Source organism: Neltuma alba, unplaced genomic scaffold, assembly GCF_004799145.2.
Source record: "Neltuma alba isolate B1F8T4 unplaced genomic scaffold, ASM479914v2 tig00011893_pilon, whole genome shotgun sequence".
Taxonomy (NCBI): Eukaryota; Viridiplantae; Streptophyta; class Magnoliopsida; order Fabales; family Fabaceae; genus Neltuma; species Neltuma alba.
The window spans coordinates 52,937-75,684 of record NW_021636491.1 but is presented as its reverse complement, the minus strand read 5'-3'; the positions used below and the strand labels follow the sequence as shown (position 1 = coordinate 75,684).

At 34.2% G+C, this 22,748-nt stretch overlaps 3 protein-coding genes across 4 annotated transcripts; 2 read left to right on the top strand and 1 right to left on the bottom strand.

Moving 5' to 3' along the window:
* The first annotated feature begins 1,409 nt into the window (after positions 1-1,409).
* Positions 1,410-4,470, top strand: LOC114719096 (putative aminoacrylate hydrolase RutD). Its single transcript, XM_028904552.1, has 4 exons — positions 1,410-2,150; positions 3,795-3,884; positions 3,956-4,023; positions 4,241-4,470. Exons 1-4 carry the CDS (start codon positions 1,497-1,499, stop codon positions 4,377-4,379), a joined length of 951 nt encoding a protein of 316 aa, XP_028760385.1. The 5' UTR covers positions 1,410-1,496; the 3' UTR covers positions 4,380-4,470.
* LOC114719097 (zinc-finger homeodomain protein 5-like) lies at positions 2,443-21,223 on the top strand. 2 transcript variants are annotated; one of them, XM_028904553.1, is made up of 3 exons: positions 2,443-2,453; positions 16,296-16,298; positions 20,284-21,223. In XM_028904553.1, the coding sequence occupies exon 3, from the start codon at positions 20,293-20,295 to the stop codon at positions 21,052-21,054; it is 762 nt and encodes a 253-aa protein (XP_028760386.1). In that variant the 5' UTR covers positions 2,443-2,453; positions 16,296-16,298; positions 20,284-20,292; the 3' UTR covers positions 21,055-21,223. The 2 variants fall into 2 exon arrangements, with proteins under 2 accessions (XP_028760386.1, XP_028760387.1); XM_028904554.1 differs by lacking the exons at positions 2,443-2,453; positions 16,296-16,298 and having other exon boundaries at positions 19,925-20,614; positions 20,705-21,223.
* LOC114719102 (sugar transporter ERD6-like 6) lies at positions 5,758-10,831 on the bottom strand. Its single transcript, XM_028904560.1, has 18 exons — positions 10,557-10,831; positions 10,410-10,472; positions 10,237-10,326; positions 10,093-10,152; positions 9,914-9,979; positions 9,753-9,818; positions 9,582-9,657; positions 8,985-9,049; positions 8,749-8,841; positions 8,530-8,610; positions 8,327-8,411; positions 7,855-7,901; positions 7,700-7,762; positions 7,556-7,615; positions 7,407-7,472; positions 7,259-7,318; positions 6,189-6,303; positions 5,758-6,106 (listed from the first exon to the last, which is right to left on the bottom strand). The coding sequence occupies exons 1-18, from the start codon at positions 10,740-10,742 to the stop codon at positions 5,994-5,996; spliced, it is 1,455 nt and encodes a 484-aa protein (XP_028760393.1). The 5' UTR covers positions 10,743-10,831; the 3' UTR covers positions 5,758-5,993.
* Positions 21,224-22,748: the final 1,525 nt, after the last annotated feature.

The following is a 22,748-nucleotide window of genomic DNA, read 5'->3' as shown; positions in this document are numbered from 1 at the left end:
TCTTAAATTCTAATAACAAGAAGGAAATACAAAAGGAATAAAAATTTAAAAAAATAATAATGCTATAATAAAGAAAGGTATGGGTCCAACACGAATTGCGGTGAATTCATGGCCAGTAAATCATGCTCCTATATTATACAAAATGAAACGTAGTGCATTATTGATGACGTACGTGAATAGTGCAATTTTTATTTGGATTTATACTTTTTCGTGATTTCAAATACTAAAATAAGAAGTAAACTTGCAAGGGAAATAACTAAAAAGTTCCATTGCAAAAAGACATAAAATCTTTTGCCGTTAAGGATTTTATATTTCACTGTAATAAATGCACTGCTTCATAGAGGTACATAACTAATAAACATATTGTTTTATAATAGTACTTCTAGTTTTTAATATAAGAGCTTGTTTAACTTTTATTTTGATTTTAAATATAATATCTCAATCTATTTTGTCTTTCATATTTATCTATTATTTTCAATAAAATTCTTGTAATAATGATCATTGTAACCAATACATTTTGATTAGCAAAGATATTTTAAGAAAGATAACACATATTTATTATAAATAATTAATTTAATTAATTTTTTTAATCTACTTAAATTAGTCAACTAATTCTTATATTAAGAATCAGAAATAGTATTAAATTGACACCGCGTACGGGTGGTAGACGCGTATTATGGTTATGGATGATTTGTCTGTAATAAATATAGTAAAGGAATGGAGAGTTATTTGGTTAAAAAGATTATTATTTTAGTATCAACATTAAATGAGATTAATTATTGAGCAGAATGCATCGAAGCATTTCCTTTGTTCTGAGCGGCATATATTATGTCGTTCCTATCCTATAGGATTTTGAGACGGAGGATCCTATCCAGAGTACGTTATCAAATATGACCCTAACCACCCCATGTTATCTTCAACAGTACACACCGTTGCACCCCATACACAAATGCTTTACTGTATTTGTATTCTTAATATAAAAACTAATTAAAAACTTAATTTGATCTTTTAGATGTAAGAATCGAACTCTAATATTTATTTATTTTATCATCAAGTACTCTTATTAAAGATTTCGCACTTTAAATTTATTTAAAAAAAAAAAAAACTAAACCATGTCGGGGGACAACTGACACCCAGCCAATCAAGGGCTAGGGGGCGTATCTTTGTATTAAAGTGGGAAAATGTTGATTCAATACAAAATCTAAAATGGAGGACTGCGGTGCACAGTTGGGCTATCATTAATTTTGCTGAAGTCAAGAGGTCATGTAGCTCACCAATGGCGGCGGCTTGTTTGAAATTCATCCCCGGATGTAGCTTTCAACTCTGCGACAAGCGATAACAACCCAGCACCAAACCCAACTTCCCCTCAGTTTAAAAACACTCTTAATCACTCTCTCTCTTTCTCTCATGCCATCTTCTTCAATTTCGCTATTGTCCCTTCACACGCATAGCCTGCACCTCCAGGGTGATCCATCAGAGACGACAACGACGACAACATGGTAAACCTCGTAGCAGCACAGAGACCATTATTGCATGGGCTAATGAAGATGGCGGGCATTAGACCCTACACGGTGGAGATAGAGCCCGGCACCGTCATGACCTTCTGGGTTCCGTCCAACACCGTCTCTAAGCCCAAAAAATCCGACGAAACACCCAAAGTCATCGGCAAGCCCACAAAACCAGTAGTAGTACTGGTTCACGGTTTCGCGTCAGAGGGAATAGTGACGTGGCAGTTCCAGGTGGGAGCGCTTACCAAAAAATACGCTGTTTACGTGCCAGACCTGCTGTTCTTTGGCGGTTCAACGACGGATAAGCCGGACCGGTCGCCGGGGTTTCAAGCAGAGTGTTTGGTGAGGGCGTTAAGGAAGCTGGGGGTGGAGGAGTGTGTGGTCGCGGGGTTTAGCTACGGAGGGATGGTGGGGTTCAAGATGGCGGAGATGTGCCCGGAGATGGTGAGAGGGCTGGTGATATCAGGCTCCATTTTGGCCATGACGGATAACATAAGTGAAAGTACGTTGAAAGAGCTGGGGTTCTCATCGTCGTCAGAGCTGTTGTTGCCGACTTCCGTTAAGGGACTGAAGGCTCTTTTGTCTGTGGCGACTTACAAGAACCTCTGGTTCCCTGATCGCCTCCATAAAGACTTTCTCGAGGTCCTCCCTTCACACCTTCTTTTTCACCCAATCATATATAGCTCATCATCTCATTTACATTACTTTACATATTTCAGATGGGATTTGAATGACGATTTAGATTTCTACTCAATTCTTTTGTGTCTGACGGAAATTACTTTTTTGAAAAAATTGTAATTGAAAAAATTAATTTCATTATTTTAGGCCTTAATATTTAACATAAAGTTCCTCAGAATAAGATAAAAGGATCATAAAAGTATCAGGCAGGTAGATCATGAATGGATCGTGAAAATATATGTTTTGACCGGGTTTTTGTGTATTTTTGTTTGTTGGTTTTGACTATATGTTAGCTTCTTCCATTGCATGTGTTTCGCAAGAAACCAGTAGTAGTTCGTCACCTTTTATTGGGATATGAGAACTGTATAATACCTATCAATTGAGACCCACAACGCCAACCAAAAAAAAAAAAAATCAGTCAAGAGGGGTATATATATCATGAAAATTATCTTAATATCTTTTGGAGGAATGCAAATATGTGCCTACATATTATGTTTGATGTTATTTTTGAGAGGGAAAGGGAAAAAAAAAAAGAACAGACCAAAATGAATGGACATATTTAGTTTTCTACCTGTTAATCTTTGTTTCAGATGTATATAAACTTTTAGAGTCACCAAATTAGATGTATAAGCGTGTCCACATATATTACTGCTCCTCGTATACTTTGACGTAGAGCCTAATTTGAAAATTAATATTAATTCTATATGTAAGATCTTTTTTTTATGTTTATCATTTTTTTTCAAATTAACCCTATTGATATTTCCCTACTATAAGCAAGAGATGGAGGGAGAAAATTAATGAAAATGTTTAAAGTGTTTTAAAAAACATATCATATTAATTAATTTAATTAATACTTTTAATTTATTTAAATTAATTAATTATGTTTTATGTTAAAAATCGAAAGAATAATACGTACCAACTGTGAAACTAAGAAGCCAAATATAAGAAGGAAAAGGAGACCAGAAATAGAGGCAAAAGAAGGAGAAGACATAATAGTACAAATTAAACAATGGGTTAGCTCGACTAACAATACCTAACTTCCTAAGATATATATACCCAAGTAGCTGAGGCGTCCATCAGCATTTTTAACTTTTAGGATCCTTAAACAACCCAAATGCTGACTTCTCCTGTCACTCACCAGCCAACCACATACATAATTCATTCAAACTAAGGATCAACTCAACGCCCATTTTCTCTTTAATTTGGCAAGTACTTCTACTCGGTACGTTTAATCTTAAAAAAGAAGAAAAGTTAGCGTGTCTTGTTAATAAAGCTATTCTGTTGCTATTAGCCATTGGACAGCCTTAAATATACATAAGATACACTAACTCTTCTTTTTTTCATTTATTAAATTGTGAAATGCATATAAATAAGTTTAACATCAGTGATCTAAAAGTCCGCGGTAGTGATTTGATGAGCTTCTTTTCTTCTTCTTTTTTTCAAATCTTGATATGTCTTCCCTAGGGGTAATTATGGTGAACGAGAGTAAGTTATTAATTAAATTGTTGATTAGTCATAAGTAATGTAGTTTTGTATGGAATTTATATTTTATAATATAATTGAAATATAGAAGTGAGGTGAATGAGAAGAGAAATTCCAAGTGTGCAGGTGATGTTCACGAACAGGAAAGAGCGAAGCGAGCTGCTGGAGGGCTTAGTCATCAGCAACAAAGACATCACCATTCCAAAATTTCCTCAGGTTGTAAATTAAGCTCTGGACTTCCATTTATATATGCATATAGATGGATAACTTTAGCCTTCGTTTTGCAGAGAATACATCTTTTGTGGGGGGAGAATGACCAGATCTTCAAGGTGGAGTTCGCGCACAACATGAAAGAGTAAGTACATATAATTAAGAATTAATATCACTGTTAGTCCTTACATTTTGATGGAATACTAGTTCTGACGCCTGTAGTTTCAAACTATAGCTTCATGAGGCTCAGAATGGTATTAAGCTGATAATAAATGATTCCAAAACCTCGAACCACCAAATGTAACATATTAATCAAGAGCAGCAAGCATATAATAAGATTAAATACTAATTCATGGGTGCAGGCAACTCGGGGATAATGCAACATTTGAAGGGATAAAGAAGGGAGGCCACCTGGTGCACCTGGAGAGGCCTTGCGTTTACAACAGACGCCTCAAGAACTTTCTTTCTTCTCTGCAGCTCCCCACTCCCACTTCTCAATAAACCCATTTGCTGTTTCTGTTTTATTATATTCTTCAGATGTAATCTCTGCTCCAATAACTCAATGGACTACTCCTTCTGTTGCACACGCACACCCATAAAATTGAAACATAGTACTTCTTTGTGGAGTACTTCTTTGTTCCACAATATAAGTCTTTACCTACCCGCGCAAAACCCGTTTCCTTAAGATGAATTCTTAATTAGTGATCAAAATGCTCTGTTTTTCAGAGGAAAAAAACAGAGAAGAACAGAGTAAGTAACTTATTCTACGATTTTTTTCATTTTATCCCGCTTTCGTTCTTCCGCTCATGATCACCGCTGACAAGAAACTTCTTATGAATAAAAGTATTGCTGAAAAAAGAGCAAGAATCCATGGATAAAGCTCCCAGATAGATGAAGTGGGGTCTTTAAATTAGTTGTGGGTTTGGCTAAGGACATGGCCACCATGCTTTTCAGTCTCCCTCGGGTCACAACTCACAACCGCCGCTTGTGGGGAGACCAAATAGTTTGGAGTTATAGCTGCAACTTACATGGCTGTATCTCAAGGTTTAATGGTAAGAACTAAGGAAATTAAGTTAAACCACCCCCCCCCAAAAAAAAACAAAAAAAAAAAGGACTAAAGAAATTATGGGGATGGATCTGAAAGAAAATGAAGGATACAACCAAATTAAAAATTAAAAACTAAACTAAGCTATAAGAATTAAAAAGATTGATTTTTCTAATTTTAAAAATAAATCAGGTGATAGATTAATCACTGAGACACACACACATTCCATCCTACATTTACGATGACTAAGGCAGGTTGGCAATTGGTCTTTTACATTTTACAATTTTAGAATATATTAATCGTATGTTATAAAAACAAGAATATATTAATTGTTAAAAAAGCAGAGGATGATTCTTTTATCGTAAAAAAGAAGATGATTTCACATTCTAATATTCTAGAACTTGGGAAATCCTTCGCACCTCACAAAGTTTTTGGGGCCGTGCTAAAGTAGCACCCAGATTAGTATGAGGAGGAAATTGGGCCAGCCCATACCATTGGACTGGCCCATAGGAATTGAAGTGAAAAATAGCATTGGATTGCTTCAACTTGTTTATATACCCCCTAAGCACTGTTAGATACTAAATATGAATACCTCTTTTAATAAGGTTTCGATTATTAATTCATTATGTTGTGAAAGACTAATCTCTTAACTCAGTCATTGATAATGGGCTAGTACTTTAACCTGTTAAGGGCTGAAAACTACCCAGCTTTTTTTGGTTTAACCTATCTCATTCAACTAAACTTATTTAATCCAACCTGGCCCTAGTTAAGATTAAAACTTAAAAGCATTTTGCCATACAATTCACCTGGCATGCCATACATTTTAGTATGTACAGTGTTCTGATTCTGAATTCATTCAGCAGTTGTGACCGACATCAGATCAGAGAAACAAAATTTACAATTTGTGATCTAGAGGGCAGACTGCTTTGATCTGAAGATTTATTAAATGTTGCTTCTACACCCATCGCCCAATTCATCCCTTGTATTGTGTTTTTAAAAGAATAATGACGTAAAAAAGAGGAAGAAGAAAACTCGTGGACATCATTCACTGGACAAAAGAAAGAAGAGGATCATCTAAAGGATGACTGAATCTCTTCCAAAGTCCTTCCTTTAGTTTCAGGGACCCAAATTGCCGCAAAAGCAACTGTGAAGGCAGATACTGCTGCGTAGACTGTGAAGGTTCCTGCGGTGAAGACACAACATTAACTAACCATATTATGCACAATCACAACACGTACTCAAAACACGCACAACAGAGAACAGACCTCCGCTGCTCCAAGTTAGAAGCAAGTTTGCGGTCATTGTGATCAGAAAAGAAATCAGCCAATTTGCTAACGTGGCCACGCTGCCTGCAAGTCCTTTTATATTTATCGGAAGGATCTGAAAAGCACCATCCAAACCACTCAGTGATTCCTTCTACAAAAACTGCCGTATTGATCTTCTCTTCTTTAATACTATCCGAGCAAGGTAAATTCAACAAGATGTTCCCTTTCTTCTTCATTTTGTTTTCCCGCTTTTTGCTTGTGGCAATCTTATTCCAGGCATTGTTAAGAATTAAATGTGGCTATCTCTCCTAATGGGGATTTGAACTATAATTCGTCACATTATGAGGGATTAGCCCCATCGAACCTTGTTGGCATGAATGTCACACACTCTAAGTTGTCTTTTTCAACACATGTAAACCCAAAGAAGAAGAAAAATTGCCCTACAAGAAACTTTTGTCAAAAATATTTGAATTAAATTATAAGATAATCTTTATAGCAAAATTTGAGTGTGTCCTTAAAATGAAAAAATCTCAACGATTTCAATAAAAATTAAATAAAATTTTTGATAACTTACTTTGTGCCTTACTATCTCATGTCTAAGAAATAGATGTGGATGAACATTAAGAACTGAGAAAACAGCAGGAAATTGACATGCATTAGCCAAAGTAAGAAATAGTCCTACAACTACGTGATCCATCTTGAGACTCTTTCTTCTGGCCTAAAGGGAAAATCTTGTGTTTATTTGTTTGGAATAGGAAAAATAATTATCACCTCTGATTCTTAATATAAGAACTAGTTTACCATTCAATTTGATCCTCAATATAAGACCCCAATATATTTCATCTCTCATGTTTATCTACTTTTTCCCAATGTAGTCTTTATAGTAGGTGCACATATTAAAAGTTTTATCAAATGACAGTTCTAACTAATACACATGATTAGCAATGGTATTTTAAGAAAGACAACACTTATTTATGATAAATAATTAACTTAACTAATTTCATTAAGCTACTTAAATTAGTCAACTAGCACTTATATTAAGAACCAAAGGTAGTAATATGTTTGCATACCTCAGACATGATAACCCATGGAATGGGTCCCAGTCCAAGAGAGAAGCCGATCACCATAGCCTGGACAGGAAAAGTTGATCAAACTGGTAAGGACTGAATCCATGAAGGCAAGCGAACAAAGGCATCAAACCTAATCCACATAACATACCACGAGACCAACAACAGATAGTATTCCCAGATTGCTATATAGATGAGAATCCTCCGGTACAACTCCCTGGTATAAATACATAATTAGAGTTATAAACAGAGCTAAGCTCCTGGCAGTGAATTAAGCCTGTGCCACTAACAAGTACCAACCTTCAAATAGAATGCTACTGAAACAAGAATGAGGCTCACTGTCATTGATGATGAGGATATCTGCAGAAGCAATCATGGATTTCATATTTTGTATCCTTAAAATGACAAGTATCGACAAATGGTTGAATTTTGCTTGATGCATACTATCAGAAGCAGTCTTCGTCCGCTTTTGTCCACCAACCAAGTAGCGATTCCAGTTGCTATGACCTGAAAAGGAATTTTAATGATGAGACTTTAGTGATGAAACGAGGTTATAATATTGTGTGCTATAATATAATGCATGTTATCTAGTACCTAACCTGTATAGCTCCGAGTCCAAATGTAGCAACATTGCTGGATGAAATTCCTGTTCAACAAGAAGTCAAATAAAATCCAAGAGCTACTAAAACTGTCATTTCAAAACCTCAATTTATCTTCCGTTACTGTTTGTCAAACCTGATCGTACAAGCCAAACTTACCAAGAACAGAAGTCAACTAGCCAGTTAAACTGAAGTTCAGAACAGCTGAAGTTCAAATGTGTCTTCAACACATCATTATCAAATAACTATGTTTGCCATGGAACAATGACAGATTAACAGATAATAAAGTGGAGATCATGTCCCCTTGGACAAGCATCTCATATTCAAAATCTTCTTGAATGATATCGAAATCCACATTTCAAAGGTTTAAAATTCCGACATCTCCAAAATTATTCAAAAAACAAAACTAATATACAGCAAAATTTCATGAAAAAAATAACTGAAAAGTTAACATCTCATTGGTAGATTTTACCTGCATTTTGAAATATGGTACTTGAATAGAACAATACTCCGTTAATACCACTCAATTGCTGGAGCACAAGCAATCCAATACCTACCTGCAGGCAATCAACTATCCGAAAGGTTTAGGTTTTAAATTTTCTCAGTAAATAACAATTGGAGAAGCTTGGGAGGAGAATGGGAGTAACTTAAGGATCAAAATAGACTCGAGCATACCATTAAAGGAAACCAATATCTTTTTCTTTTGAGGTCAGCCAACCGAACCGTCACTCGCTTGCTTGTTGATGCAACAGATCTCTACAGAAAACACTTAGTAGCGTATGGATTTTAAACAAATATTCTGGATCCGTACTTTAAACATAATTTGCATATACTTTCTGTTAACGTGTAAGCCTTGGCTCTAACTTAGATATAACAAAATAATGAGTTAAATACCTTAATTTCATTTGCTTCAACAACTATATCCATGTCAAACCCTCGTAAAACTTGCAATGAAGTCTCAAATTCTTCTGTCATCCCCATCTTGGCCTGAATTTTCCAGAGTGCCCCCAAGCCAGAGAAAATAAAAAAGTTATTGATTATTTTGCTCGTCTCTTGAAAAGAGTGTATAAATTAATAAAATTGAAAGATAGAAAATTAGTTTAATACATAACATAACGAATGATTCATACCAGCCATCTGGGTGATTCTGGTATGAAAAATAATCCGGGTATTAATATTGTACAAGGCAAAGCCCCTGTAATGAAATAGAACATTTTTCATTCTGTTGGATTTATGCTCCCTCAACTTCAATGCTTTCAAACACCCATTGGATACATAATATTCTGTCAAATTTGGAGAACTATGAAGCAACTGAAGTTATACAGTACTTTTATTGAACTTAAAAACAGTTTGCCTGGGTTCAAGATCAACTTTTTAGGCAAGGCCAACTAACCAGTCTACATTGATAAGTTGAAAACATTTCTAAGCCAACCTTTCAAGCCTCCTCCTTACCCATCAAAATAAATGAATAAGAATATTTTTACAAAAAAAAAAAACTTATCCAGTCAAGTAGCATGATTTTTTTGGCCAAAAAGTAGCATGATAACATCTAGCAAACCTTGTATATACAAATTATTCCTAAATTTCTCCCCCATCAAGTTCCCGTTTCTCTGTGAATTGACCAGTACCTGTATTTATGTCTCTGACAATTGTTTCCCACTACTCAGAGTAAATTCAATTGTTCTCCCCTCAAAGAACACCAACCAACTGAATAATTGGGAATTTACCTAAAACAGCAAGCGTTTCCCAGTTGACAAAAAGGCCAAGCAGATACGCCAGCATGATTCCAATTGTAATGGAGAGCTGAACCAAGAGGAACACTGATGTGAATATTAATATCTAAATACAACAGAAAGTCAAATACACATTTTCTCAAGAAGCCGGATCAAGGGCTACACCTGGTTAACAGATCCAAGGCTCCCCCTCATGTTCTGAGGTGCTATCTCGGCTATATAAACAGGCACCTAAACAGGAAGAAGGACAGAACACGAGTTTCACTGAGCTTTCTTTTTATTCCAACGAATGGGAGATAAAAGGCATATCAAGAATTCAAGATTACCACATAAGAGATTATCCCAACTCCAAAGCCTTCTAACAATCTCCCCATAAACAGAAATGATGAGTCCTGCAAAAGCAGGAATACATGTAATAAGGTAAGAAAGTTGGATATATCAGGAATGACAATATTGATATAATAGGAACAGTGACAATAACAAAAACTGCTCAGCTATCACTTACTTTGGCAAAAGAAATAGCAAGCCACCCTATTATATTGGGGATTGCTGCCATCATTAGCGACTGCAATTCAACATGCCAAAGGTTCATTAACCTCATTCACAGTTGGCCACCTTAAAGACGAAAACATACTAAAACATCATATACCCCTTTACGTCCCATATATTCTGATAACTGACCACTGGTTAGAGCTCCCACCATCGCACCCACATTGGACAAAGATCCAAATACAGAGAACTGTTCCCAATATTAAATTCACCAAAACCGGGTATAATGATTAGAGATGAAGGTAAATGACATTGCTCAAATACGTTTCAAACCTCCGATATCGTGAGATTTAGATCAAGGATAATTTGCTCTTGCGTGGGAGAGGAATACCCACTCTGTAATTGCAATAAAAACAAAACAAAAATCAATGAAATATTTCGCCTGACCAATTCCAGGGAAGTAATAAGATATGATATTACCGTGAAACCGAATTGAATAGGGCCCAATGCTACGATAAGCACACAGAACAGAACAGAGATTGAGCCTTCTCGCATGGACTGAACAGAGGAACCCATCATGCTGGACTGCCTCGAACCCATTTTGTACCAGCTACCAGTATGACGGAGGGGCCGCCTAAGATCATCGTTTTCGTCCCTCGAACTCATTGCTGCAGATTGGGAGGATCGAAGTCAAAACGACCTCCAAAAGGAACTTGAATTGCAAGCGTTTGAAAAAATTTCTCAGAGGTGGATCAATGCTACTCATAATGATAGGTTAAGAGTGTTGAGGTGAAGGTTGATAAGCGGAAAAACGCAATGCTATAGAATTGTGTGTCAGAGGATCCGGTGATTTTGGAAGACCTGCTGGTTTTCCTCTAACTCTGTTCTTGGCTATTATTAGTCTTGCATTGATCGAAGGCTCCATGTTAAACATGTAAAAATGATTTCAGATATTCCTGGAAAATTCATTTTATTTTACTTTTTCCATGATTATTTATATATCGCAAGGATTTAAAAAAAAAAAAAGAATTTTCTCGTCTATTGAAAATCAGATTTCATGCATGTAACTACTCAACGTTTTTAAAAGAACCAGGCCCTCAATAGTCTCAAGTTGCGGTGAGATCAATCAGCCTTTCTGACACCAAAAAAATTATCACCTTTGGTCCTTAACATTTAATTTAATTTTGATTTTAGGGCTTAAAATTTAAAATAAGTTATTTTAATTCTTGAAATTTAACCTTATTTTCATTTTGATCTCTAAAATTAGACTTCATTTTAGTTCACTTAAATATTTTTAGTCCTTGAAACAATATTTTTGGTTCTTAAAATGAGAAACAAAACCAACGTGAGATCAAATTTTAAAGATCAAAATTACATATTTTAAATTTCAAATATTAAGATCAAAGTCAAGTCAAATTTCATTTCAAATTTTAAAGAAAAAAATCAAAATAAAATCAAATTCAAAACGCTGAAAGTGATGTTAATCCAAAAAAAACATGTTGATAGTGAGTCAAAGAAATATCTATAGGGTGTTCATGGGCTTTGGTGAAAAGTCATATTAAATTGGATTGGATGGAAAATAAACATTGTCTAAGACTAAATCCAGACAAACTCTAAAACTATAGTTCAAGTTTTATAATTCAAATCCTATGTGTAAAATCAGAGTGGTTTATTCGCAAAAGAAAAGGAAATTAAGGTGACTCAGTTTTATCTTTTGATAAATACTCCCTCCGTTCCTTATTATAAGAGACATTTGATGCTTATGGCATGTTCCTATATATAAGAGACACTTAAAAGTTGTCTCTACTTTTTTGTGTTGATTTCCTATTTTACCCATATTTATTGTCTCTAACTCACACTCTCTCCTTCCCACTTCTCTTTCTTTAATAATTTACTATTATTCTCTCTCATGTTCTCTCTCCTTATTAATGAGGGTATTTTTGAAAAAGAAATTATACTTTTTACACATTGATTGTTCTTAACTAATTTTAACTGTTTTTTTTATCAACGTAATTCAGTTATTCGTCTCTTATAATAAGGAACGGAGGGAGTATATCTCAAGCTGTTCGTGCATTGCATAGTCACATTCTTTCTATGGAAAATGATATTGGGATCCTATGGAATACAAAATACTACAAAAAGGTCTTAGAAAACTTAGTAATGAATCTGAAGTTTCAAAAGGATCTGAATGTAATTTAATGAAGTGTAAAATGACCTCTCTGCCCTGGTAAGATACACCCAAAGGTGGCGCAAAGTTGCTCTGTTTCAACCTGAAAATTAACATCTTATTCGCAGAAGGCAAGAGGAAAAAAAATACCTAAACTTTATCTTGTTTCTTCCTTACTCCCATCGGAAAATCCCGCCCACTCCACCAACATTAACCATTGACAGACATCACTTGTGTTTTTGGTTTGGTGTGTGTTGGTTATCTAAGTTAGGGTTTTATTATGGGTGGGTAGGATGATGATGGATGCTCTGTTTTTAGATGTATTGTGGGTGGATTGAGTTTGCTCTGTTTCGACATGGTTTAACAGGAATTGATGGAAAAGATGAAGCTTGATATGGATAGAAACCCTGCTACGAAAGAGGAGAATACGTTATTAATATGGGCCATAATAGTTATCAATATGGTTCTTTGACTTGTCACGTTTTTGACACAAAAGCCATGACCTTCTATGCCCTTAACTATTTGGTAGAGGTTACAAAAAGAGGAAGAAGAGACAATGAAGAAGGGCTAGCAGTCACGTGAGGTAAAAGAAGAAAAAGGGCAAAAAAAAAAAAACCATTTTGAACCTATACAAATGATGGGAAAAGTTTTTTTTTTTTTATAGAAGTGATGACTAGTTTTTGTTTTTTGTAAATTTATGATATACACAAATAGTTAATTTGATATTAGATACATGCAATTGTATGTTTTATTTTCAATGAGTTGTGAAATTTGTGTAATTACATCTATATAAAGTTGTAAATAAAAGTAAGCTATGTATTATATTCTGATGCATAGTTACTTCTTATTATTTGCACCTTTCATTGTCAATACATCCTTCAATACTTGTCACTCATTATTCAATCAGTTATCAATTTATGTGATGATATATGCTTGGAAAAAATGTGATTCTAAGTGACATAATGCTGTACAACGTCCTATAATATTACAAATTCCTCTAAACTAATACATTTTTGTTATAATATGATATAGAATTATTATTAAAAATCAATTATCACTGATAAAAATTATGAAATCACTTGTCATTAATGACACCTTCAATTGTTAATGATGGCATAATGACTTGTCAATGACATAATTGTGATATGTCAATTTATATGCTCATGGGAATCTACTTAAGTTGTGAAAAAATGTCATTTAATTAGCATAAATTTTAGTAATACATTCTCATTATAATGTGATATAAGATAATATAATATTTCTACTTTAAGTGAAATATACTAGAATTATAAATTTAAATCAATGTTCCTTGCGTCAATTGTTAATGTCTATATCTTGATTTGTTAATAGTGTTACTGTAACTTGATAATTTTCTTGCTGATATATGTGATTTATAGAATTGGTCTACTTTTTGTTTTTAAAAAATAAACAATATAATCACAAGATGACATAAACACCACAATAATTATTGTAAAAAAATTCAATATGTAAGGATGGAGTGGTCCTTATTATAAACCATAGCAAACAAAGTAACATAGGCTAGTTAAAAAACTCACATATTAGTACAAAAAATATGTAACTTGAGCTCACATTTTTTTAAACTTATATGAATAGATAAATTGATAAGTGATAGTACAACGATTAACAAGTTCTACTAAAACCATTGATTGGTGAATGTGTCATTAATGACAAGTGATTTTAAAATTTCGTATAAATGATAATTGACTTTTAATAATGATTCTATATCACATCATAAAAAAAATGTATTAGTTTAGAAGAATTTGTGATGTTATACAACATTGTATAACATTATGTAGTTTAAAATCACATTATTTTTCCAAACCTATATCAGCACATAAATTGATAACTGATAATGTTATGGGTAACAAGTGATGAAGGATGTATGACAATAAAAGGTGCGAATAATGACAACTGATTATATATTATAATGTAATATATAGCCAACTTTTATTTACAACTTCATATAAATATAATTACACCATTTTCACAACCCATTGAAAATAAAACATACAATTACATGCATCCAATATCAAATTAACTATTTGTGTATATCATAACATTTACAAAGAAACTCGTGTCATCACTTCCATCAATAAAAAAAAAAAAAAACTTTTCCCATCATTGGTATTAGTTCAAAATGGTATTTCTTTTTACCTTTTTCTTTCTTTTGCCTCATGTGATCGTTGGCCCTTCTTCATTGCATCTTCTTCCTCTTTTTATAACCTCTACCAATGAGTTAAAGGCATAGAAGATCATGGCTTATGTGTAAAAAACGTGACAAAAGCAGTTAATGTATACTTGCATGACACAGTGATCATTGACAAGTCAAGGAGTTATTTGTCTTTGGAGGATATGATCACTAATGTTATTTCTATTGGTAACCACACCTATAATGCAAAAAGTGTCTTAGATTGTATTGCTGGCACTGCTTAAAAGCTTGTAACCGCTTACTGTAAATATTTGATCAATATATTCCTTTTCCACTAAAAAAAAAATATCACGGCCTATATTGGTAACATATTCTTTTATTTCATAGCAAGGGTTTCTACCATATCAAACTTTATCTTTTTCATCAATTCCTATTAAATCATGTCGAAACAAAACAAACTTATTCCCAATTCACCCATAATATACCCAGAAATAGAGCATTCATTATCATCCTAGCCACCCATAATAAAACCCTAATTTAAATGACTAACACACATCAAATCTAAAACACAAGCGGTTTTTACTTTTTACCAATGGTTAATATCAGTGGAGTGGGTAAAATTTTCATATGGGAGTAAGGAAGAAATAAGATGAAGTTTAGGTTTTTTTTTCCTCTTGGTTTTGCGAATAGGGTGTTGATTTTCAGGTTGAGACAGAGCAACTTCACAACAGTTTTGTATGTGTCTTAACAAGGCATAGAGGTTATTTTATACTTTATTAAATTGCACTCAAGTTCTTTTGGGATTTCAAATTCATTATTCAAGATTTTTTTTTACAATATTTTATATTTTATGGGAATGCAGTGTCAGTTTCCCTGAAAATTTTGACAGGAAAAAGCGTGGGGAGGGTACGGCACGAATGACTACAGAATCCGGGCACTATCGCCTGAGAAAAAAGACAAGAGGCAGAATCATATATTTGATATGGCATCAGCAGCTTTTCTCTATTTACAAACATGCCCCGCCGCTATCAGACAACTACAAGAGGACAAAAATCTTCCAGGGGCTGTAAACCCTGCGGCTTGGAAAGTTAAAAAACAAAAAACAAAAGTTGACTCCGGCTCTTGTTATTATTATTGAGGTGAGGTGCATCTAAAATATTTTTTTAACCATATCTTATCGTACATTCAGCATTTTGAATTATTTTTAAATATATTCATCACTTTAAAATATTTTTTTTATTTCAGTACTAGATATATCAAAAAATAGTTTCAGCACTTAACAAACATACTTTAAGATACTGGATACATCAAAAAATATTTTATAGTATTAGATGCACCTAAAAAAATATTTTAAAGTACTAGATGCGCTAGAGAAAATATTTCAAGATACTAAATACATCTTAACTTTTTATTATTTATAACAATTTCTCATACGTTAAATTTTACTCCTATTAAAGAAAACATTCAATAATATTAGTATATTTTTTCTCATCCATTTCTTTTCTTTTTATCTTTACTATAATTAATAAAAGTATAATTAGAAATGAAGCATTAAAAAGATAGAAGTGATAAATAATAAAGATTAGAGTGATACTCCAAGGAGTTTATTCACGAGGAATTAATTAGTCGGACACTCTGATCGCACATATGATTCTTGCATTTCATTTGAGATAAAAAATTTTACATTTATCCTTATTAAAAAAGGGAGCATTGAAGAAATATGTTGGACATTTTTCTCCTATATTTCATTTATTCTATTCAATAAGAGTAAAAATTTAAAAAAAATGTCACTAATTGACTTCTAAGTAACCTAGATTGAGAATCAAATTTGTCTCTTACAAGTTACCTATGGACACAGAAACAGCGTGGTAACTGAAATAAGAAGGTGGTAGAATGTCGAAGAAGGGGGGAGAGAGAAGAGTGGCAAGAAGAAGGGAAAGAGGAAAAAAGGCATAAAGAGAAGGAGATGAGATGGTAAAGCCAAATTTGATGGAGTGGTGGGAAGGGAAGTGGGATCTTATTCAGGCGCCAACTCCACGCACACGCGTGCGCTTTCTGACGTGACGCCCTAACCCCATGGCATTTCTTTCCCGTCTCATCAGTAATTAAGTTTATTACTCCATTTTCATCTATTTATTATAAGCCTTAAATAATTAATTTATAGATCAATTAAAATTATTTAAAAATAATAATAAGTTAGAGATATATTTTTATTTTTAAATATACTTTTATAATAAATAAAAAATGATGAAAAAGAATGTATCGAAAAATGTGATGAGAGAAAGTATAGTAAATGAAAAATATATATAATTAATAGAAAAATAAAAAATATATTAAATGTTAAGGTAAGTTTAAATTAGAGCTTATAATTAAAATGAACCACATGTTCACACTTCCTCTTTAGATTTGAAGCTTATAAATAGAGTCAAAGGGAGTGACCATTAATGCAAGTGAAATTACTTTCCCTCCCTTGAACATCTTCAAGGTGCTTTTTAAAAACACAAAATGGTATTACCTCTTGTTTTTAATATAAAAATTAGCTGACTAATTTGAGTAAATTAAAAAAATTAGTTAAGCTAGTTATTTGTTATAAATATAGGCTATCTTTCCTAAAATATCCTTACTAATTAAGTGTATTGATTAGAACTACTATTATTATAAAGACCACCTTAAGGATAAAAATAGATAAATATGACAAACAAAATATATTAAGATTTTATATTTATGATCAAAATAAAAATCAAATAAACTCTTATAAAGGACTAGAGGTAGTATTTATCATGATTTACAAACAACCACTGATATTATGTGCAAGATACTAAAAATTGGAACAAACAATGAACCCATGGAACAATAGGTCATATTGGAATCAATTGAGGGGATATCGATGATATTAAAATAATAATATTTAATTAAAAATATTCATATTTGACGAATCCAACAGCAGATACAAATCCAGCGTCAACAAAGACAAATCAAACGTTAGAATAATAAAACAGTACAAGCATAAAATTCATTTGATAGAAACTACTACTTCCACTTGTTAATATAAGAACTAGTTAATTAATTTGAGTATATTAAAATAGTTAAGTTAGTTATTTGGTAATAGATAGAAATTGTTTAGCTAGAGTCACTATTTGATAAAATATTGAACATGTGCAATTACTATAAGAACTATCTTAAAAAAATAAATAAAAATAAAAGATAAAATGAATTAAAATATTATATTTAAAAACAAATTGAATGTCATGAATGTCAAGTTACTTTTTATACTAACAAGTAAAAGTAATATAATTGAACAAAAAATCAAATTGTGATCGGAGAACGGTTGTACAGTTGATTGAGACGAATACGACAAGGTTTAGGAATTCAGAGCACAACAATGACAGAGCCACAAGTGAAGGCGAAGTCACAAGCATGAGCATATATGAAGTTGGATTTGGGAATTCCGAATTCGGATCTGGGAGTTTAGAAATCTAGAGCACTACAAGGTGAGGAGAGCAGGCGCGAAGAACGAAGTGAAGAGCATAGATGACTTACGGAGTTAGATGAGTGAAGTCCTGATTTTTCCTTTTTTTTTTTTTGCCCAATCTAATTTACTGGAGCTTTGTTCCGACTACATTGGATTTAACCCACGTAGCGTACCTGGCTGTAATGGTTGAGTCTCCTAACAAGGATTTCTGAATACTCTGAGGCTCGAACTCGAGACCTCGCTTAAGCGGTACCAAACCGCTTACCACTTGGACTAACCTCGTTGGTATTTTTCTTTTTATTTTCATTACAAAAAAGTAAAACTATGTCATTTTATTCTACTTAAGCCCAAAAAAAAATTCATTACTTGATTATGCCCAAGTCACACTACTTAATTAGACCGGCTCATATCAGGTCAAATCTTTCCGGTTCAGGCAATGAACTGGATTGAACAAGCGGCTAGGTCTCTAGGTCCTATCCGATATTGCATTCATTGATTATGGGCGCCACAAAATATTTTGTTCCCCATATGTTGTCTGGCAGATGGCACGACATTAGGTTATAGGACATAGAGAGCAAGAAATTAAAGTGCATGTGCGATTGAGGGGTACGGGTACAAAAGCGTGAGAAAATTGTACATGCGATTAGCAAGCCAAACTAATTTCATATTATGTGTGAGTGAGGTGGATCATTAGTATCTAGGTTTTCGACCGTGTGCGATGTTAAATATCAAGTAACCAGATGGTTCCTTTCTTCGGAAAAAAAAATGGCATGATAAAGTTTCAAATAATTTACAAAATATCATAAACATCACTTTAAGGAAATACCGGCCTGAGTGGTACTAGTACCTTGTCTTCGAAGTTAATAAACTAGTATATATGAACAAGTCATGTTTTATTGCAACAGCGCATGGTAATCTGACATCATTTGGGAGGAAGATCCTGATGTATGCACGCAGTGCATTTGTACACACCCAAGAGTGTGCCTTCGTACATTACGTGTGTGTGTGTTTTTCGGTGAAAGTGATGCTTATTGTTTATTAGAAGAGAAGGGTGCCGTAAAATTAAAGAAGTTATTTAGCCTCAGGAGAAAGCGGAAAGGAGGATGGGGATTGCATGCACCTAAATCATAATGCAGCCGCACAATAATGTCTAAAGAACCTGACAGTAACAGTAGCAGTAACACCATATTTTCTGTTTGCTTACAGTGGCCCCAACCATTCTACGTTATTCTTCCTACTTCAAAAATTACTTAGTCAACCTTGAAATTTAATTACCCTGAATTCCTAACCATCTGATAAATAGCTAACTCGATCGAAAGGCCTCCCTTACAGAACCTCTTAATTCAGATTTTCACCCGTTATAGTCATCTGATCTCTCCATTCTCTATTGATACTAATTATAGCATGGCTTCATTTACTTTCAGAGCTAAAATATAATTAGGAGAGGTGATAAGCGTGATCAATAATCAACATCAATCCTTAGCTCCCTAGTCTCTTCCTTATAAAGAAATATTTGCTCATTTTTGTCAGACAAGTGTTGCCCTAGGATTCAAGAGGGGTCTGAGAAGGGACAATTATTAACAACAGGACCAAGTTGGAGGGTGTGGCAGAGGACTAACATGAGCTTGTCGGTTGTTCTGCAAGACAAACTCATTCTGATTTCTGAGTGTAAACCACCGTATCCTGTTCCTTCTATAGTTGGTTTCCATGGGGATGGATGGCTGGTAGGAAACATTACACTCTTGGCCCTCCCTCCCACCTTGGAATCTTCTTTCTCGTAGCCCTTTTCTCTCTCAATTTAATATTAAGATCCGAGGTTTCTCCTTTAAATCTTAATCGTTATCTTAACAAATCTTTCCAGTTATTCTCTGTATTCTATCTTTTTGCTCTTTCTTTCTCTCTCCCCAGCTTTTGCAGGTGCAATCAAGCTTTTCTGCTCTTCAGGCTCTTCTTTAGGTTCTCTAGGGACCCAGCTCCTAGGCTTGTATTTCAATAAATTACTATGCCAGGTTGAACCCTTTCTCTTTTTGGTTTTTGGTCTCTTGTGCGAAGTTATCTTTTTTGCTTTAGTGAAATTAAACTACTTTTTTCTACATAAAACAGTATAATCACTCACTTATGTCTCTGGGAGTAGGGTTGATTAGTAAAATCAGTTGGTGGGTTTAGCACCCAGAACGTCAATATCAGAATAAGGAAAGAAAAGAATAATAGTAGGTGTGCACTGTGTCTGCTAGCTAGTAATTATATCTTTGATTAATTAAAGATTTCTCTTCCATAAGATGGGATGCATTTCATTAGGGTCGAGCTGCTCACACAGGAGGATCCACAGCCACAATAGCTCTAATTAGAGCAAGATCATGAAGAAAATGATCAAGGTTTAGAGCTTAGAAATACACAGCTTAATTAGATGGGAGAACTCAGTGACCAAGATAAGAAAATAGAGATGACAACCACTCCGATTTATGATGACGATCACCCCAAAAGGAATTCTTCAGAACACCATCATCTTTATTTTCCTCCTCCATCGAATCATCTACAAGGTGATCCATATCCAAGCTTGACGATCGTTAAGTACAGAGAATGTTTGAAGAACCACGCAGCGAGCATGGGGAGCCATGTTGTGGATGGATGTGGAGAGTTCATGCCAAGCGGAGAAGAAGACGCCACGGAATCTTTAAGATGTGCTGCTTGTGGATGCCACCGGAATTTTCATCGGAAAGAAACAGAAGGTAAGCCAGAAGTACAACATATTTCTGATTATTACAGCTATTATTCCAACAAAAGCAACGATCAACGACATAGAATTGCTTCTCCTTTAGTCCCTTCTTCTCTTCATCAGCAACATAACAGATTGATTCCACCAATGATGGTGGCCTTCGGAGGGGTGCCAGTGGAGTCCTCCGGCGAAGATCTCCATGTTCTGCGGCCTAATAGCGGAGGGCAGCTGGCAGTGCAGGCATCACTCTCGAAGACGAAGAGGTTTCGGACCAAGTTTACACAAGAACAGAAGAGGAGGATGATGGAATATGCTGAGAAGCTTGGGTGGAAGATCCAGAAAAATGATGAACAAGAAGTACGGCAATTCTGTTCTCAGGTTGGAGTGAACAGGCAGGTTTTCAAGGTTTGGATGCACAACAATAAGCAAAGGACGAAGCAGCAGCAAGTGTAAGCCAAGAACCCTCAATCTCCCAAATTAATAATGCTGTTTGGAAAAAAAAAATAACAACAACAATATCAGAATTTCTGAGTGAAGAATTAGTTTACAGTTGTCTTCTTTGAAATAACTCGTGTTCTTTGACTAAAAATAGACGGTAATAGAAATATGCATTTCCTTCTCCTCCCCATCTGACCAAGGATTTAACAAAACAATATATACATATATATGTGTGTGTGTGGACAATTTTCACAACTAGCTACTTTGGACTTTTGTTGTTGGGTGAAAAGCTACTTAGGAAATTAATCTCCTTAGAAGACCTTGTTATCAGCAAAAGCTAAGCAGTGACAGTAATCTCCTTAGAAGGCCTTTCCTTGTCATGTCTTATGAACCCTTTAATCATGGAAAACTGGGTTCCACTGTAAACCCATACACTTTCTTGCAGATTTTTGGGACAAAGAAATCCCACCCAACCATGCTATCTGGTCCTCTAATAGGGACACCGACACATGAATTAGCGGACATCGTAGCCCGCTTTTATCTCATGTTGTCTTTCTGATTTGTATGAGGTTGTGTATATTGTGTCTTGTGTACCCAAACGAGCCAGGGACAAAACCTTAGAAGACATTCGCACGTTTAGTTGCTCAGGGAAAGAGTATAAGGGCTAGAGATAGAAATTTGAAAAATCCATAGCACTGGCAGACTCAAAGAACAACAAGCCAATTCAATTCCCTAAAGTCAAAAGGTTGTACATATATGTTGTTATTTCCGACTGTGTAATAATTTAGGGCAATGGTTAAAATTTTATTCATTGAAGTTGAACTCAACAAAATGCAAATGGTTTTATAGGGGAGGTTTTTATTTCTCAAGGATTTGTTTGTTGTTAATTACTTGTCAGATATCTTTAGATTTCTCTGAACTGCATTTTCACTTGAATAATTTCAGGAATTATTCTCTTATATATCAATCTAATTAACGAATTTAAAATTTTATTCTATGAACCAAAAGAGAAAACCCCCCATCATTTTACCAATGTTAATGAACCATGATTTTCCCCGTCCTTTACAGAAAAAGAACTAGTTATCCTTTCAAATCATCCACAGAAAATTGACTCAAAATAATCTTGGTAGTCACAATGCCCTAGGAAATTAAATAGCTGCGTGGTAACTTTTGTGTGGCACAATATAGAAGCCTGTCCAACCTCTCCAATTGGTGCCCCGCGAAGGCCACACAGATGACAGACCCATGAATAGAACCCTGAATCAACATATATGAATTATGAACACCTCCAGAGAAAATGATTTTCTTTTTGTTCCAAGTCATTTTTTATTGCTTGATCATATATCTATATATAGCTTAAACATTAATACAAAGTAAAATACTATCTTCGGTTTTAATTATAAGAACTTATTTGTAGTTTATAAACGAGGTCTTATTATTAGGATCGGAGGTAGTACAATCTTTGTGGGTTGCTGCATCTATCTGCTATTAAATGCTATCAAACAGATCAAAAGTAAAAGATTAAATTTGAGGGAAGAAGATAATTAAAACAGACCCTAATGTCTCTAATAAATTAAAGTTGGGAAACCAAGCAAATTAAATGAGTCTCCCTCATCCTGAAGCGATGAAACACTCACTTTTCCCCAGAAATTAAAAATACTTTTTAGCAAAAGGATAAGTATTGCAATGTTCTATAAACTTTAGAAATC